We start from the raw sequence: 19,118 nt of genomic DNA on the forward strand, positions 1-19,118 counted from the left end.
CAGTCTTTGCTCTTTGACCAAGTTTAAATTGTGGAAGATGATACTGATGTTTTTTTTCCCTAGTGCTTTACATGGTCTCACTTGTATTACCATATTGTTCACATGCTCTGGCCTACTCTACAATCTTACAAATACTTAAGCACCTTTCCTAATTGTGATTGCCGTCTTCTTTTCTTTTGCTCTGGTTCCTTCTTGATAATTGGGTTGCACTACAAAACTAATCATTTTCTTAAATCAGGCAGTTCTAATACAATTTTCAAAGTCGTCCATTAATGACAAACTATCGTTATTATTAAATTACAAATAAAACCACAGAGATTTGCTTAAAATACAAATTCCCCCTGTGGTTCTAGAAATTACATCATGCCCCTTGAAGTTTCTAATTTCATAACAAATGGCCCCTTTTATTAATAAATCAACTCAAGTAACAGTTTTTAATGATGTCAGAAATATATTTCAATTAAAAAATCAAGTAATTTTATTATTGTATCGGAGAGCAACAAGAAATTTTATTTTTTCAATTAATTTTGTTAGATAAAAAATTATGACAAGGGGTATTTGTAATTTTCCAAACCACATGAGACAATCTGTATTTTAAGCAAACCTTAGGGAGAATATTTATAATTTACCCTTACTATTATTGTTGTTTTGTGTCGTTAAGAGATCACTGCAAAAGGTCTATTATGGACAATATTTTCTGTGCTGAAATCAGCAAAGATATTAAAGTAACCAAGGAGAGCAGACAATGATTTCTCTGGTGCAAAAAGAGAAATTTTATTTTTTCCTAAGCATAAAATATAAGGAAAAAAATATAATCTCTATATACTACAGCTAAAAGTGGATTACATATGAAAAAGATTAATTACCTGCTTTGATAGGGACAACCTAGTGTATCCAAGCCTCTGGTACTCAACCTTAAACTGGAAGACTCCATAAACATCTGGAACCTTGAAAGACGTAAAATAGAGGCCCTGTGGGAACAGGTAATTAGGATACAGGCGTCCACAAAACACATGCAAGTCTTGAAATTAACTATCACTTAAAAATACCTTGTGATCAGCTGATAAGGTTTTCAAAACATAGGGGCTCATCATGTAAAACTGTACTTGAACATCATTGGCATTGTATGGTTCCCAACTAGCGCCAGACCACTCATAAATCTCAACAGAATATTCCTTCAATAAAACTCAAATGTTAGCAGTAGCACAGCTTTCCCTTCATTTAATTATTCTATGTGTCATCAGCATTTAACAAAATCAGTAGACAAATTTACCAGGTCATCATTGATCCGGTACATGGCTGGTTCATCAGCCTCCCCAACTTTGTGGTGTCTAACATTCATAGCCTATAGATCAAAACATGTGTACGAATTTGAAACATGAAAAAATAGAAGCTTAAACAATGCTGTAAGGTTATTGCAATCATCTTTTCTATAGAACGGTCATTATTTTCCCAACACCACCACAACTTCAAAAGAAAGTTGACATCCAGGTGACAATGAAGAACTAAAGTGACAACTGACAAGATTGTATAACCGCAGAGAGTTAAAATTCCTTACCTTAAGGTGACCTCTTTCATGGAAAATCCATTTGCTAAGTTCAGTCAAAAGCTGCTCATTACCAGATTTCAAATGTCTGTAATCACAAAATAAAATTTCTCACTAAAGGCAGGGAGTTTTAATCAAGAGTCACTGTACAGAAAGATGGATAAAAAGAACTGTATTACACTTCAACAAGAATGTGCTTTGGTGGTATCAATTTTATGACATTTCATAAAAGAATGAAACAAAAAATAGTTTTAATGACATTTATCAGCAAATGTCACTGAACGACTAATACATTACAACTGTTTTAATGTCATTTTGTGAGAAGATGCCACTAAACTCTAGTAGTAATGGCATTTTTTTTAAAATGTCATTAAACTAACTAGGTGTCAGTAGCTTTTTTGGCATTCAGTAAAAACTTTTATGGCATTTTGAAAAATGTCACTAAGCCAAAATCTTACATGAACTCATTTATATTTTTTATATCTTAATTTATAGTTAAAATAATATAAAATTATAATTAATATTTTATAAATGAATGGGTCAAAACTCTTTATTCCATACCTAGCCCAGATATTAAATAGACACAAAATGTTAGTCGCTCTCTCCAAAGAGTTGAGAATTCCCAAGGGTTGTGAATAGAACCATGGATGTTTACAAAGCAACAGGAGGGTAGCTACCAGGCTGTTCAACGATCTCCGGCAGCAGTGTGTCCGACGTTGTGGACTGTTCCGGCAAGTCCTCACTCTCCTCAACTCTGTCTCTCTCTCTATAATACATCTCACACGAACTCTCTCTCTCTCCGTCGTCGATTTATCTCTCCGAGAAACAAACTCAGATACTACAGAGAGAGAAACAAGTGGATTTGTGATTTTTTTACCCCGAATCATCAATCAAGCTTTTTCATTTGTGAATTGATCAGGTACTTTTATTCTCTCTTCTTTTTTTTTTTATCAACAAAAAAAAAAACTTTTATTGATAAATCAAAAAAGGAAACGAGGATGAAGCATCCTCTTACAAAAAGGCAATGAGAATACAAAAAATGAAACCCCTAACAAGCTAATCAAGAGCAAAAGCCTACATATTACACACAGCCAACCAATCTCTAAATAAAGAGCTAACCGACACCCAAAAACAAGTTAAGTGACAAACATTATCCCACAAACAGCCCACCTCCCGGAACTTATCTTCAAACAACCTTGCATTTCTTCCCATCCATAGAACCCAAAAAGTTGCAAAGACGGCACAAGACCATAACATTTTGGCTCTCTTAGATCCTCCGAATGTGCAAAAATCAATTAGGAGCATATGCGCACTCCCTTTTGGGGCTTCCCACATAACATTCCCCAAAGAGAACAATCTATGCCATAAATTCAAAGTGATTGGACAATGCAAGAATAAATGATCCACAGATTCTCCATTCTTACATCACACAATGCACCACTGAGAATTTAGAAAACAATTAGGTCTCCGTTTCTGCAATGTATTATTTGTCAAACTGCCTCCATGAACCAAGGCCCACATGAACACCTTTACCTTTAGAGGAGCACAAGCCTTCCAAACTTTTTTGCAAAAAAGAAACTGAGGAACATGAGGATTATCAATGATGAATCAAAAAAAGACTTACAAGAAAATATCTCGGACGAATGAAGAGCCCAAACCCTCTTGTCCTCCAAAAGAGAAGATAAAGAAAAATGATCAATTTTGAACAACAAAAAAGTCAACTGTGAAGCCTTCCTATCATTAAGATTCCTAGAAAAATCAAAATTTTAGGAAATTGGAGCCAAAAGTGAACAAACCATGGAAGCAATTGAAGAATTGTGAGATCGAGCCACTCTATATAGATGTGGGAAATCAGCAGCAACAGAAGATTGACCCATCCAAACATTCTCCCAAAATCGAACAAGTTTCTCATTGCCCACCCTTACAGAAAGATGACGAGACCAACATGTGAAAATTTGAGAAATTGATTTCCAAGGAGCATGACAATTACCCCTCAAAACCACCCGCGAATCCCTACCATTGTCATGAGTCCCACAATTGCTTCTTATAACCGAATGCCATAGTGAATCAGTCTCAAGTGGAAATCTCCATAATTGATTCTATTTGATTCTTAATTGTTTTATATATCTATGTATGATATATGCGACTCTGTATGTATATCTAAATTTATATTTTTTGAATTTTGGTGTCTTACTTCAAAATTAGAAAACCTATTTTATTGATTTTTATTTATTTATGCCTGTATTTTAGGAAATTTAGTCAACCACATCTTGTATGAATCTATAGTTATTGCTTTTGATTCACAGATGCAAAGGAATTGAAGCTAGGGTTTCATAAACTCTTCGTCTAATTACCACTATTTAGATTCAAAATTATAGGTGTAAAATTGAATTGAATAATAGATGGGATTAAAAACACAGTTCAATTGTTATTGAAATTGAAAGTTATCAGATGTTCTAGTTGGTTCTAGAACTTCCATTATGCTAATGTATCCCTTGTGGACTTGATGCCAAATTCCTATTCTTCTAATGTATCCCATTGTATTTATTTTGTAGGCTGCTATTGTTCCAATTGGTTTGATGCTTGGTTCAACCTAAACTTCAACTATATTCTTCCATGGTCACGGGTTGTGACACTTCATGAATTAAATTCTTTGATTTATGGCACGCAGAACACAAACTTTGGTTTTATTGTAAGGGATCTCTATTTGGGTGAGCTTTTTGAATTTTTTTTTTTTTTTTTTTTTTGAATTTTTTATTTTGTTTCAAAAACTAACATGGTGAAATAAATGGGGGAAAAATTCATTAATTTTAGATGAATTTCTCTTTTGGGGGGTGAAAATGATTTTTGAAAATTCAAAATTATATTTTTTGGTGTTTATTTTTATCAAGCTACTCTGTTAATATGCTAAGTCCCTTTTTTTCTTATGGTATAGATGTATTTGTCTCAAGATGCAGGTTGCTCACTCTTGACTAGTTTTAGTTTGTAGAAAACTTGTATTTTATTCAAGTCTCGCAATTTTATCCACAATGACAATTTCAGACCCAATTTTAAGTCTTAAATATTTTAGTGACTGGCAATCATAATCTGTTTAGGAGAGGTGATAAATCTAGGTGTTTGATTCTTTTATCTAATTGATCTACAAATATTTAGCTTGTTGTAATTCAAAGTTTTTTTGATGTTGAGAATAAAGTAGAGGTTGAAGATATTGATTATTAAGCTGAAACCAAACATAACCTTATCATGTGATAGTTGACAAAATAATTTATTTAACTTATATTTAACTAAAAGCCAAATAAGTTAGTATAAAGGTTACTAATTGGACCCTCACCCCATCTCTTTCTATCTCTCACTTTTTTTAATAAACCCACATTGTTTCCTGGATTTGGCATATAACTGTTGAAAAAAGAACTCCAAAACAATGACCAAATTACTATATGTCTGTATTATAAGAAGAAGAAAAAATGGAATCAACCAGTAAATAGATCTTAGGCGGTTGGTCTACAAGAAAAGCATGTCTAGTGGAATGGATTCCTCAATTAATCAACCTAATCCCAATTAACTTTACATTGGAATTTTAAGGTACAAATTGGGTAATTGTCTTCCAATGTTGGGAGCTCAACAGAGTTAAAGGTACTTCAATTTGGTTAGGTCGCACATGCTTCTAGTCCTCATCACATGGCAGCTCGACATCAAGTATGGCCCTCGTCATCAATGCAAGATGTCTCTTTTACTCTGGTACCCACTAAGAGCTAAATCATATAAATGACATTACTTCTAGCTTTGTTTTACAATAGCATGCAAAACTTGTCTTAGCCCATTTGGTTACATACAAAACAAGGTGCTCTTCATTCATTACTAGTAGATGTGTGACTTATGGTATTAAAGCAATGAAGGGGATCCTAATATTGGTAAAGGGCATGGTTTTGATTGTTGCTGATTGTTGCCTTTGGTTGTTTCTGATTTTTTAAGCTATTGTTTGATATGGTCTAAGGAATATATAGTTGATGCTTTTCGATGCTTTGTTGTACTGTGGTGGACTAAATCATGGTAAATTGATTCCCTTTATATTTTTGTTTCCTTTCACTAAAATATGTGTATCCAAAACATAAAAAAGTAGATAGCTAGTAGGAAATAAATTGTTGCTTGCCTATCTACTAGAGAAATGCATATCACTTTCAATTGTCATCAACTTCACTCTCCCACTTTGTACTAGTTTTTTTTTAAAAAAATAGTATTTATTAATTGTAAATACATATTTTAATTGAGTAATTAAAACTTGATTTACAGTTTGGAGATATAGTTGTTCTAAAAAGTATTATTAAGCCAACAAAAATAGTTGCAATTGGAGTAGTTTACAGCATAAACCCATCTAAAGACATAGAAAGGGAAGAACTACGACTTGACTTTTGGGAGGTACAAGTTCAAGTTCCAGTCAAACCAAATGAGAGGTTCATCCAAACATATGGACTTGTCAAAACAATTGGACAAGCTATTGGAGCTCATGTTGCTTGCCCTATTTCATTTGTGGTATATTTCTTCTGTAAATACTAATTCCATTGACAAATTTATATTAACTTAATATAGTTTCTAATGCTTTTATATGTTTATTCTTTAGATGCAGATTTCGCAAGCTATGGATGCTAGTCGAGAATACTTATACAAGTGACGGTGAAAATTTGGGAACTGAGTTTGTTTTCATAATTTGTCTTCGTGGAAAATAGATATAACTATGGTTTTTGACAACTTGTGTTTAGTTTGTCCATGGTTAGATTTGTTTTTGCTTTGACTTTGTTAGTGTCGTAGAGTGTTTTATAATTTTGACTATGATTTTTAACGCAATATAAATAAATTTATATCTTTAGACCCAAAAAAAATAGTGCTTCGAATTTTATTTGTTTTTGATGTAATAATCCTATGCCAATAATATTGTTTATTGTTATGGAAATATTACAGGATAAATGGATTTTAAATTGTTAATGTATGATGTAGCAATTAATATTTAATTTTTTATAAAATAAGGAATAATTTTTACAGGCATTTTCACACGCTTAGTTGCGGCTTTTGAAAGTGTCGCTCAGAAGAGCATATAAGTGGCATTTCATAGTAGTGGCAATAGCTTTGCAAAGTGTCACTAGAATAAGCTCCAATGGCACTTGTCTTCATTTATGGTACTAATGAATCATGAAACACTGACACTTTGAACCGCCACTAAAAGCTGGGTTTAGTGGCATTTATAAGAGTTGTTAAAAATATCAATAATGGCATAACAAGTGCCATTAAAAAAGCATATAGTGGCATTTTTTAGATTGTAAGTCTTCTTTAATAGCACTTCGTAGTGTCACGAATAGTGTCTAACATGACATCAAAGTGTCTGTAGAAGGTTTTAGTCTTCATGGTGTAGTGGCACTTACAAGTGTCATTAAAGGTCCACTATTATCTACCGTGGCATGAATATAAATGGCACTTATTCAAAACACCACAAAACTAAAAAATGTCACTACAAGAATAGTTTTGTGGCACTTTCAAGTGTCATTGAACTAAGAAAATGCCGTAGTGTTAAGATAAAAATTCATCCAAAATCCATTCAAGGCTACAAATAAGGAAGTGCCAAAAAAATAGTAAACAAATCCTACATTGTGTATAATGGTAGCCTCATGGAGGACTTCTTTTTCCGTCTAGGTATAAACATCAAAATCATAATCAGTTAGAATCTAAGGGTGAATCTATTTTGGGATAGAATCTATTACAAATCGCACGATTCATAATATTCACAATTTGATTCACTTTTTATGATTCATACAGTTCTTAAAACTATCATGTCTAACATATTCTGACCCTTTTTATTTTTTATTTTTAATGAAAATAACATAATACAACTTCTAAGAGTGTTTAGTACAAAAAATTACCTATACTTAAAGTATGATTTGTTGTTATTTTGGTGATTAATGAGTTTTTAACAAGTTCCAATCATCTCCCATCAAATCCGAAATTTTCGTTACCTTTTTTCTCATTCCCCCCCCCCCCCAAAAAAATGTCATAATACATAATACATTTTCTATAGATGCTTAAAGTAACTTACGCCCATGTATTACCTATTTTTTTTAGTGAAACAAATATGGCTCGATATTACATTGGCCAGATCAGTCAAACCTAATTTTGAACAATAAGCATACATCCTTCTAAAGTGTTTTAGATTTCAAAATAAAAGATTTCATTTAATTTTTTCTTCATATTATACTCTATATAGGGTTCCTACATCTTTCTTCGTTCTTTTTTTTTTCAGTCAAGAGATTATTTTATGGTTGCTGATAATTATATAGTTGGAAGGATTTGAATCCACATCTCTTGATATGAAACCAATGTCTTCCCAATTAGGTGGTGTAATCATGTCATATAAGAATTATTTTACAACATATGCCAAATCAATTTATATTATTTTTTATAGTTTTTGTTGAATCTTAAAGATTCTCAATTCGATTCAAAATACACAAAATTAGGATTTTGATTCACAGTACGATACTCAATTTCACAACTATGCTCCAAAATTCTAGTGCAAAACAGATTCTAAGAAATAATCATTAACCACAATTAGTAATTGAAAGATAATCTGGACATTCGGATTCCATCCGTTGAAGAATTAAATCAGGAAGAAGCATAACAAACTTGAAGTACCTGCATGCCAACTACAAAATCTACGCAGAACAAAAACAAAGTATAAGCTTCACTCACTTAATTGGGCTTCCTGCCTTCTGCACCCCAGATCTGAAGAATCTGAAAACAGCACCAAAGTTCATCAGAGAAAAATAAAAGCTAAAGAAACTTTTAGGTAAACTAAAAACTACTAGTCTACTACATACCGATTGCTAAACATGCTTAGTGAACCAGAAATCAGAATTCGAGCATTGTTTCTTGCCTGCAACATAGATGAGCTGTTATCAACATGGTATCACCTATAAGTTTGATTTATTTTGATTTAAAAAGTTGAATCATCTGCTAAAAGACATCAAGAAATTTAATTTGGTTTATTCATGTATTTTCTTCAAGAATACATACATTCATTTTTCCTTAGTTGTTGCTTGAATGATGGCATTTTCATGTATGTGAGAGAAGTTTGGTTAATCTCTATGGTTCCTGTACCTATTTCTGTAACAGTATTAGTACTTTTCTACTGATTTTTAGTTTCCTGTCATGCAAGTAAACCTTTCTAAGTGTACCAAATATAAGCACAGTGAGATACATAATCTCAAACAACGAATATCTTTTATCCCCATCTAGCAACCCTCCACTTTGCTTCAGGTCTCTACCACCATTGATGTTTCAACCATAATTACCAAAAGACACATGTTCCTATACCTACTATTTAATATGTACTTCTATCATTTCCATCAAGATTTAGCCTACTGCTATATCTTTTTTCTCTTCCATACTTCCAAGTCATTCATATCTTCTCTTCAGCTAAAAAGGGCTACCAATTAGGAAACAAATGCATCGTTCTTGAAAGCCTGTAGAACTTATTTGTTCTACAATATAATACGGCACAACAAAATGCTTGAGAAATTTTCTAAACATATGGGTGCAGGAATGTATTCTGCCACTTTCTAATGAGTTACTTGAGTAGTTTAAAACTTTCCCTCTAACAAATCATGCCTCATCTGAAATCCACCTGCATATCTTTGTGCAATTTTCATGGGATTCAACATGTAGGTAGAGTGAACGGCTGCTTTACACAGCAGTCTTCAAGCGGTGGTGTGAGACCTACTCATAACAAGGACTTTTAGGCAGCAGTCTCCAAGGGGTGGCATTGGACCTTCTCATATGCTACTCCTGTTGCCTGGGTAGCAGAGATTCGGAGGGTTATTTATGCAATTCAACCATAAGTAGCATAGAGCTCTTGTGAATAATACTTGGATGCTTGAGGTATTTCTACAATCGTCCAAAATGGGTACGTTGTTTTCTCAAGACAGCGTTTCAGTTTTACAACAAGAATTTCATATTTGAGCAAAATAGAATGCCTAAAACTAAACGTGCTTAGGGGTTGGGGCTATTAAGTGCCTTTTATAACATAAAGCAAGGTGGTGTTTGATAAAGCTAAAAAATGAAAACGGAATATTGAAAATTAAAGATTGAAAACTGAATGCGAATTTTTTAGGCTGAAAAGCTGTTTGATAAAAATTTAAGTGTTAACTAAAATATAAGTTGTTTGATATGTATAAGATCAAATTTAAAATTTATTATTTTCAAATTATATATTTCAATTTTTATATTGTGGCGGTGGCGGTGGCGGTGGCGGTGGCCAATGTTTTAAAAGGCTCCAGGCGCACCAAAGCGATAAGGTCTCCTATAGCCTAAGCGCGAGGCGCGAGGCAAGCACCTCACCAAAGCGAGGTGCATGTAGTAAAAGCCAAGCAAAATTATAAAATAAGCAAACTTTTTTTTTTTTTTTTTGACAAGAAAAAAAACAGAGAGATGACAGGAGAAAAAAAAAAAGAGTAGAACAGAGGGGAAAAAACTCAGGAGAAACAAAGAGCACAGAGAAAAACAGAGAAGAAGAATAAAGGAGAAAAAAAACAGAGAGCAAGAGAAGAAGACTAGAGAAGACAAAGAAGCAGAACAGAGGACAAAGTGGCATTGTGGTGGTAGTGGTAGTGATGGTGGTGGTAGCAAAATGATGGTGGTACCAGTGTTATCAGAGGTGAGCCTAAATGCTCGCCTAAGCGCTAAGCGAGGCGAGGCGAGGCTTTAGCGCTTCACGCACACTGAGGCGAGGCGAAATGGTGAGGCGATGGAGAAGCGCCTGAAGCGAGGCTTAGGCAATGAAGCGCGAGGCGAAGATAAGCGACGCTTCGTCAGATTTTGGCCTGATTTAAGTTCGAATCATCTGGGCCCTTCATCGACTTCGTTCGAATCATCTGGGTCCTTCATCGACAAAGTTAATTACTAAATAAGAAGTCCAAACCCTAGATCGACTTCGTTCGTCGACATCTGGGTCTTCTGGGTCTTCTTCTTCAGAAGTCGAATCATCTGGGTCTTCGTTCGTCGACTTCGTTCCTTCTTCGGACGTCGTTCCGAGGTGAGTTCCTACTTCTTCTTTCTTCTTCCTTTCTTCTTCTTCTTCCTTTCTCCTTTGTTCACTGTCGACTTCACCTGTTCTTCCCCCCTGTTCTTCCCTTCGACTTCACCTGTTCTTTTTTGTTCAATTTTTTCAATTAATTGAAGAACACTGTCGAACCTGTGTTAAAATTAATTCAATTATTTTTTAAAATTAATTTTTAATTCGCAAAAATTAATTCGTAAAAATTAATTTTTTAAATTAATTCAATTATTTTAAAATTATTTTTTTTTCAATTAATTCAATTGTTTTTTTTCTCCTGTGTTAAAATTTCAATTAATTTAATTAATTTCCTGATTATTTTAATTTCCTGATTATTCAATTAATTATTTTAATTCAATTAATTTGTTTAATTCAATTAATTTGTTTATTTTAATTCAATTAATTTAATTCAATAAAATTAATTTCCTAGTTATTTTAATTTCCTGGTTATTCAATTAATTATTTTAATTCAATTAATTTGTTAATTTTAATTCAATTAATTTAATTCAATTAATTTCCTGGTTATTTTAATTTCCTGGTTATTCAATTAATTATTTGAATTCAATTAATTTCAACTATTTTAATTTCTTTATGTTCTTTAATGTTGATAAAATATGTTCTTTAATTTCCTTATGCTGAAACATTGAATTGCTTGTTGGATAGAATTAATGTCGAAGTCGAGTGAAAGTAAAAAAGATCCGACATGGCAATATGCACGGATGGTAAATCCCCAAAACCTTTCAAAGTTCATTTGTAACTTTTGCGACAAAGAAATGAATGACGGTGTTTACCGAGTCAAGCAACATCTTGCTGGTGGTTATAAAAATGTTGTTGCTTGTAAAAAATGTCCATCTCATGTCAAAGATGAGATTAAAGACTATATGTCTCAAAAAAGTCAATCAAATGTGCAATTGAGGATGGTTCCTGATTTTGATGAGATGGATAATGATGACTATGATGCTGATGAAATTCTTGAGATAAATCAACATGGTAAAAGGCCTGTTTCTACTCAAGGTTCTACCCGTCGAGAACAAGGAAGTAACTCCTCCAAATATGTTGGTTCCAAACAACCAAAGCAAAAGGGACCCATGGATGTGTACTTCACCTCTGATCCGGAAGTTGCGGTGTAAAATCGTAAAGCCAAGGGAAAGCAAACAAGAATTGATGATAATGATCCTAGCAAGAAGGTGTTGAGAGATCGGGCTCTTGTTTTGTTTTCGAGGTGGATGTATCATACGGGTATACCTTTCAATGTTGTGAACTACAATAGTTTTGGGCCAATGGTTGAAGCTTTTGGGCAATATGGTCCTGGCATGAAACCACCAAGCTACCATGAGGTGCGGGTTCCTTATTTGCAGAAAGAGGTAGACCACACTAATAAGACCATGGAGGATCATAAAAAAAAATTGGGTAACATATGGATGCTCTTTAATGGCCGATGGGTGGAAGGACAAAAGAAACAGGGCATTAATTAATTTTTTGGTTAATTGCCCAAGAGGATCAATGTTTATTAAATCCGTTGATGCTTCTAGCTTATCCAAGGATGCAAATAAGATGTTTGAATTGCTTGACATCTTTGTGGAGCGTATTGGTGAAGCCAACGTGGTTCAAGTTGTTACAAATAGTGCCTCAGTAAATGTGTTGGCCGGTTAGTAACTTAGTAGTATACATTTACTTAGTACTTACTTACAATATGAATATGCAATTCTCATATTATTCTTTTTTTAAAAAAAAACTTGTAATAGGGAAGTTTTTGGAAGCAAAGCGGCCACATTTGTATTGGACGCCATGTGCAGCTCATTGCTTAGACTTGATGTTGGAGGACATTTTCAAAATTCCCAACTTCAACAAGACATTTGCAAAGGCAATTGCGGTGCATGGTTATATTGTGAACCGCTCTGGTTTGTTAAATATGATGAGGCAATTTACCCAGTGCAAGGATTTGATCAAGCCAGCAAAAACTCGATTTGCAACTGCTTTTCTAACTTTATCAAGGATTCATCAACAACAAACCAACTTGAAGAAGATGTTCACTTCAGAGGAATGGACCACAAGCAAATGGGCGAAAGAACCACAGGGTAAAAAGACCGCACAAGTCATATTAATGCCATCTTTTTGGAACAATGTTCTTTATGCTCTCAAAATATCAAGTCCTCTTGTTCGTGTACTGCGATTGGTTGATGGTGAGAGAAAGCCTCCCATGGGATATATTTATGAGGCAATGGATAGGGCTAAAGAAGCCATTGCAAACTCATTTAATGGAAATGAAGAGAAGTACAAGGAGTTTTTTGAAATAATTGACAATAGATGGAATGTTCAATTGCATAGGCCTTTGCATCCAGCTGGGTATTATTTAAACCCAGAGTATTTTTACGCAAATCCGAATATTGAGAAAGATAAGGAAATCATGTCAGGCCTGTATAAATGCATACAAAGGTTGGTCCCAAGCAATGAGACACAAGATAAAGTTTGCGCAGAGTTGACTACCTATAAGAAAGTTGATGGTCTCTAGGGATGGCTTTGGCCATTAGACAAAAAACTTCAAGGGCACCAGGTGATCTATATTTTATACTTAAGTAATTTTAGTTAGTTTTTTATATTTTAAATATTCTTTCTAATTAATTAGTTATAATCAACAACTGATTGGTGGAGTGCATATGGTTCTGAAATGCCAAATTTGCAAACATTCGCCATCAAAATTCTTAGTCTAACTTGTAGCTCATCTGGATGTGAGCGGAATTGGAGTGTGTTTGAACATGTGAGTACCTATTTTTAACTATAGTGAATATGAATACCTATAAATTTATTAATACCTAGATAAAAATTTGAATATTTTTATTTGGTTTGAATTTTTGCAAATTCACACCAAAAAGAGAAATAGGCTAGCTCAAAAACGTCTGAATGATTTGGTATTTGTTAAGTATAATAGAGCATTGAGACGTTGATACAATTCCCATGACACCATTGATCCCATTGCTTTGACAGATATTGATGAAAGAAACGAGTGGTTGGTTGGGAGGATGGAGGAGGAACTTGTCTTTGAAGATGATACTTTGACATGGGATGATGTTGCTAGAGCTGCTGGAGTTGAGGAAAGTAGTCAAAGAACTAGATCAACAAGGGCAATAGAAAGGGGTTGTTCAACTTCAAAATCAGCAGCTAGACCTAGATTGCAACTTATTGATGCGGAAGAGTCAATTTCAGATGGGGGAGAGGAAGAAGATGCAGAGAGATATGCTGAAGCCAATGATAATGAAGAAGAAGTTCATTTGCTTGATGTTGAAGATGATTTTTAGAACTTTTGGATTGGTGGATTGTATTTGTGTTTGTTGGATATTTTCTTTTGTTTATGGATATTTAGTATTTGGAATGATAACTGCATGATGGTTCTTGAAAATATTTATATTTTTGTCTATACCATTTATTTTTAAAAAATATCCTTTCTGGTCGCCTCGCACTTAAGCGTTAAGTGACCTTGTCGCCTCGGTTCGCTTTTCGCCTTAAAAAACACTGGGTGGTACTTATGGCAACAATAACAATGGTAATGAAGGTAATGGTAGTCGCAATGGTAGTGGTAGTGGTGGCAATGGCGTGGTGGTGGTGGTGGTGGTGGTGGTGAGTTTATAAATAGTGTATATCGATACTTATGTTTAGTATTTATAAATTCACTCAAAATAAAGTTTCATATGACTTAAAATTTTCTTAAATTTTAGCCTGCATTTTAAGAAGCATTTAAATTTTTAAGTGGCACTTAAATTTTTAAGTGATACCAATTGTGGTTATCAAACAGGCTTAATTAATTATTATTAAATACATTCAGTTTTAAGTGTTGAATCTGATTATCAAACACTCCCCAAGTTATCATTTCAAACACAAAATCCAGGTCAAATTTTTAGTCAACAACACGTAACTTATCACTAAATGTTTAATTACCTCAATTGCAAATACTTTTGAACTTTAATTTTAACACGTAAATTTATCTATAAATTTGAAGAATTAAGAAATTTAGTACTTACAATTGTTAATATCAAAATGTTAAATTGAACAACAAAATAAATTTGTCAATGACCCAAGCCTTGAAACATGTTACTAATTTTCAATAAATGATAATAGCTAGCAACATATTAGATTGATTGTGGAAGTGACTTGCCAGTTCATGCATTCTGCTCTTCAGCTGCACCAAACAGCATGCAATAATCCTAACTTAGGGGCACATTAGCAAACAAGGTATCAAGCCCCTTTGTATCCCAAGTGATGTGAAGCTTCCCTTCAAACCTTCCCTCAACACCTAACATGCAAGGCCTTGAATACGCGCCCTACCCATCCCTGTGGTATGTCCAGCTTTGATACCAAGTTACACAGTCTTCGATGAAACTCAACCCCTAAAGGTAGCTTATGAAGTAAGTATCCTCACGCTTATACACTGCACATACAGTTTGTACCTAGGTGATGTAAGACTTGGCTGCACATCCTCCTTGCACGCTACAAGACACGTACCCATTTCTACAACAAGTCTAGCTCAGCTCCGATAACATGTGACACAATTTTGGGTATAAAACTCAATCCTAAAAGCTACTTTTTGGATTGACCCTAACCCTGTATTTAATCTATTGGCTTTCAGTCATTCGCTGTGCTGAATCATTTAAAGGACGAGATCACTGCTTAGAAATGTCAATTGGCCATGAGATCAGTCTGATTGAAAAGACCACTAAGGTGTAATTAATAACATGATAATCAGGAAGCAGAATATAGTGACCATTTCAAGTGAGAATAAGGGAAAAAGAGTCAAGAAACATCCTACCTGCACAATTGAAACTAAAGAGATTGCAGATCCAATGAGTGAGGGAGGATTTGCCAACTTGCCCTTCGGATTTGCAGAATACGCTGAAGGAGACACTGAGAGAACATTCAACACCTATACAAGTGGTGCATACGATATTTTATTGCTAAAAATGAAATAGAAAAGCACTGAGGAGTTAAATGTAAGAAAATACCCCCTTTTCTTCTATATCCATTAAATGTCAAAACTAAAATTTCAAACCACATGTCCTTTAGATGTTGCTCATCAGGCCATAATTCATATCAAAGGGAGACAACTTACCAAGTTATTAGCAGTATGTAATGAATGACCAATTCCCCGAAAGAGAACTGGAGCCTGTGGAAATTATGCAGAAACCACATTAGAAACTCGGGCTACAAAACATGTTACATGCATAGAAAACATGTAACGACTTAGAGTACATAATCAGTCAAATGTCAAAATGCACAAAACATGTGTCAAGGCTTAAAAGAGGGAGATTGCAGGTTGTGGAAAACTCACTATTGAAAAGCACTGGATAACAATACTATACGTATTTACTAAGGTGGTATTTGATAAAACTGAAAACTGAAAACTAAATATTAAGTACTGAATGCTGAATTTTTTAAGCTAAAAAGTTGTTCGATAAAAATTTACGTGTTGAACTAAAACAAGTTTTTTGATATGTACAAGATCAAATTTGAAGTTTGTTATTTTCAAATTGTATATTCCAATTTTTGTATTGTGATGGTAAGTTGGTAGTGGAGGAGGATGTGCGGTGCTAGCTATGGTGCCAGTGGCAATGATGGTGGAGATAATGGGATAGTGGTTCTGGAGATAAAAAAGGGAGTGGCAGTGGTGTAATGATGGTAGTTATTTTATTGGTGGAATGATGGTGATTATGGCAACAATGACAGTGGTTGCAAAGGTGAAGGGTTGTAGTAGTTGTTGTAGTGGTGATAGTATAATAGTAGCAACTATTGCGGTGGTATGGTGGCAAATGATAGTTGCGCTTACAGTAACAATGACAATGGTGATGAAGGTGGTAGTAGTAGTAGTGGCAGCAACAGCAGCGGTGTGATGAGGGTGGTGGTGGTAGTAGTAGTAGCGTTTGTGGTGGTGGAGACGGCGGCAGCGACAGTAAGTTTATAATAGCGTATGTCGAAACTTATGTTTAGTATTCATAAATTCAATCAGAATTAAATAAATTTCATATCACTTAAAAACTTCTTTACTTTTTGCCTACATATTAAAAGTCACTTAAATTTTTAGGTGATACTAATTGTAGTTATCAAACGAACTTAATTGATTTGAGCTTAATACATTCAATTTTAAATGCTTAATTAGGTCATCAAACACCACCTAAGCTGAAGATATTCAAAATTATTGGATCACAATGTTAGAAACACTTGCAATAACTTTAGACAACATTGCTTGCAAATGAAGATCAATAAATAAGTAAGCGACACAATAGTTGTAGAATTGAAGTAGGTATTTGCAGCACTCATGATCACATACAACCTCAGCCATAGCAATATATATATATATATATTAGCAACACTGGAACTCACCTCGATTTTCTTGCTTCCCAAAAGCACTTCAGACTGAATGAATTCATCACTAGCAATCAATGTATGATCACCATCTGTGTCTGAAACTGCATAGCCGATGTGATCAATAACCATAGCTCCCGGATCCTATATCCGTAAATAAATTACGAAACCCCATCAATTTAAAATTCTCAGCAACAAACAAATAAATAAATATATATATATATATATATATAGCTAAATCAAGCTAAGAGAGAAGAGAAAGAGAATTAAAGTTGGAGATTCCGACATATATTTGTGCATCGAGGTGAATAAAAACAAAATTATTATTTATAAAACATACATAATGCCTACACTCTACCTCATCAAAATCAACTCCGCACTCGGTGGCAATCTCTCGAATTAGATTAGAGGCAGAAGAATCTGCCCCCATAATCAAATCATGACCAGCATCGACGAAATCGATAATAGCTGCCAAATCAATGGATCCCCCGAAACCTATCAAAACAATTACAATTAACAAATGAAAAGACAAAAGCGCGTTTATCAATTCAAAATCAACCACATACAAACTTCCATTGCCAACAAACTTTCGAAATGTGTTGAATTTGTAAAATAAAAAAATAAAAAATAAAAAAACAAAAAATCGAAGTGCTTACGCTCGACCGTTGGAGAGAAGAGGATCAAGCCGTCGTACAAGTACTGGCCGTATCTGTGTAAGGAGATCTTGGGATCGTCGGCGAGTTTGAAATCAAGGTCGAAGCCGCGAGATTGGAGAGAATTGAGGAAGATGGAGTGCGAAGATCTGATAGCGAGGTCATCGAGCAAGACGAGAATTCGACGATCGGTGGGGCGTTCGGGAGAGAAGGAGCTGCAGAGTGTGGCGAGAAATGGGATTGCAGTGAGGAAGATCAATTGTAGCGTCGACATCGTTGGTTCGTTGGGTTTACGAGCTCTCCAGATTTTTCCCACTCACAGAGATCCGGGACTCGTCGAGTGTTTGTTTTCGCGGAGCTTTGTTTGTTGAAAGGGTGATTCTATTTTACACCACCACTGTTTTACCTCATTACACTTTTCATCTCATTACACTATCAGAAAAGAAAATACTTAAACCTCACAATTTTTTGATCCCCACAACCCTCAATTCATTTATAATCATACATTATGTTTTTTTTTTCTCTCTCTCTCTCTCACAAATGGGGGGTGTAGGGATGCTGGGTTCTAAAGCATAATCATACTAAAAAAATATAATTCCCATTACACCCTCAATATATTATCAAAACTAAGCATAAATTAATTATTTCCTCTCTTTACATCACTAATTTTTTGAGGAAAAAGAAGGAAGCAGTAGAGAAAAGAGAGAAGCAGTAGAGTAAAACGAGGGGTTCAGACGCAGAGACAACGAGTGGTTCGGACAGCAAGAAGGGGTTCGAATGGCGTTGTGGTCTGCGTTACTGGCCAAAATGATTGAACTCATTCTTCTCATTCGCCAAAGGTAGGTTAAAAAGTCTTCTTTCTCTCTCTATATTAACAGACATATGTATGTATCTATATATGTATCTTTATCATCTATATCATCATTTTTTGTGAATAAACAAAGAATAACACATTCCCAACATAGTTTTGGTGGTTTTGATCTTCAAATTTAAGTGAGTTTGTGATTTTTGGTGCTAGTTTTGAATGTTGAAGATCATATGTTTGTTCTTTGTTTTGTCAAATTTTTGTTCTCTGTTTTGCATGTGGTTTTCAATGGTAAAGCCACATTTTTGAAGGTCCATCACTGTTTTCCCCTAACAAAATCTAACCAACTATAAATCAATTCTTATTTACTCTTTTTGGTTGTTGTCGGCAAACAAACCTATATATATTGTGACGCCCTGATTCTACACTATAGGTTGCAGTCAAGGGAGAGTCACTAGTGAGTCCTATGGTCAATAACCAAGTAAGATCCCAGATCGCCGGAGGAGTCAAAATAGCCTCCCTTCTAAGTCCAGCTTTCTTGGGCAGCGCACTACTTTTTTGACAGATCTTACAAGGCATTGACACAAGGTCTCATAAGCAACGATAAGGTTCATACATCGAATATAATTACATAATAACCACAATATACTTGATTAAAAAGATTGTTCC

At 34.4% G+C, this 19,118-nt stretch overlaps 1 protein-coding gene across 5 annotated transcripts in view; it reads right to left on the bottom strand.

Annotated features, from left to right (window-relative positions):
- LOC114279216 (dolichyl-diphosphooligosaccharide--protein glycosyltransferase 48 kDa subunit) overlaps positions 1 to 18,186 on the bottom strand; it is a 39,771-nt gene extending 21,585 nt beyond the window's left edge. For 4 of the 5 annotated variants that reach the window (XR_014364337.1, XM_082920431.1, XM_082920432.1 and 1 more), the window contains exons 1-11: positions 17,648 to 18,109; positions 17,350 to 17,486; positions 17,010 to 17,135; positions 15,742 to 15,795; positions 15,442 to 15,555; positions 8,407 to 8,462; positions 8,279 to 8,320; positions 1,559 to 1,634; positions 1,274 to 1,345; positions 1,050 to 1,175; positions 867 to 971 (exon numbers count right to left, since the gene is read on the bottom strand). Coding sequence is in view for 4 of the 5 variants with exons in the window: in XM_082920431.1 (XP_082776557.1) it covers positions 867 to 971; positions 1,050 to 1,175; positions 1,274 to 1,345; positions 1,559 to 1,634; positions 8,279 to 8,320; positions 8,407 to 8,462; positions 15,442 to 15,555; positions 15,742 to 15,795; positions 17,010 to 17,135; positions 17,350 to 17,486; positions 17,648 to 17,918 (1,179 nt within the window). In the remaining variant the exon portion in view is untranslated. Of the gene's footprint in view, positions 1 to 866; positions 972 to 1,049; positions 1,176 to 1,273; positions 1,346 to 1,558; positions 1,635 to 8,278; positions 8,321 to 8,406; positions 8,463 to 15,441; positions 15,556 to 15,741; positions 15,796 to 17,009; positions 17,136 to 17,349; positions 17,487 to 17,647 lie in introns of all 5 variants that reach the window. The other variant, XM_028221436.2, reaches the window with a different exon arrangement.
- Positions 18,187 to 19,118: the final 932 nt, after the last annotated feature.

This window comes from Camellia sinensis, chromosome 3, assembly GCF_055761805.1.
Source record: "Camellia sinensis isolate YWXY chromosome 3, ASM5576180v1, whole genome shotgun sequence".
Classification (NCBI taxonomy): domain Eukaryota; kingdom Viridiplantae; phylum Streptophyta; class Magnoliopsida; order Ericales; family Theaceae; genus Camellia; species Camellia sinensis.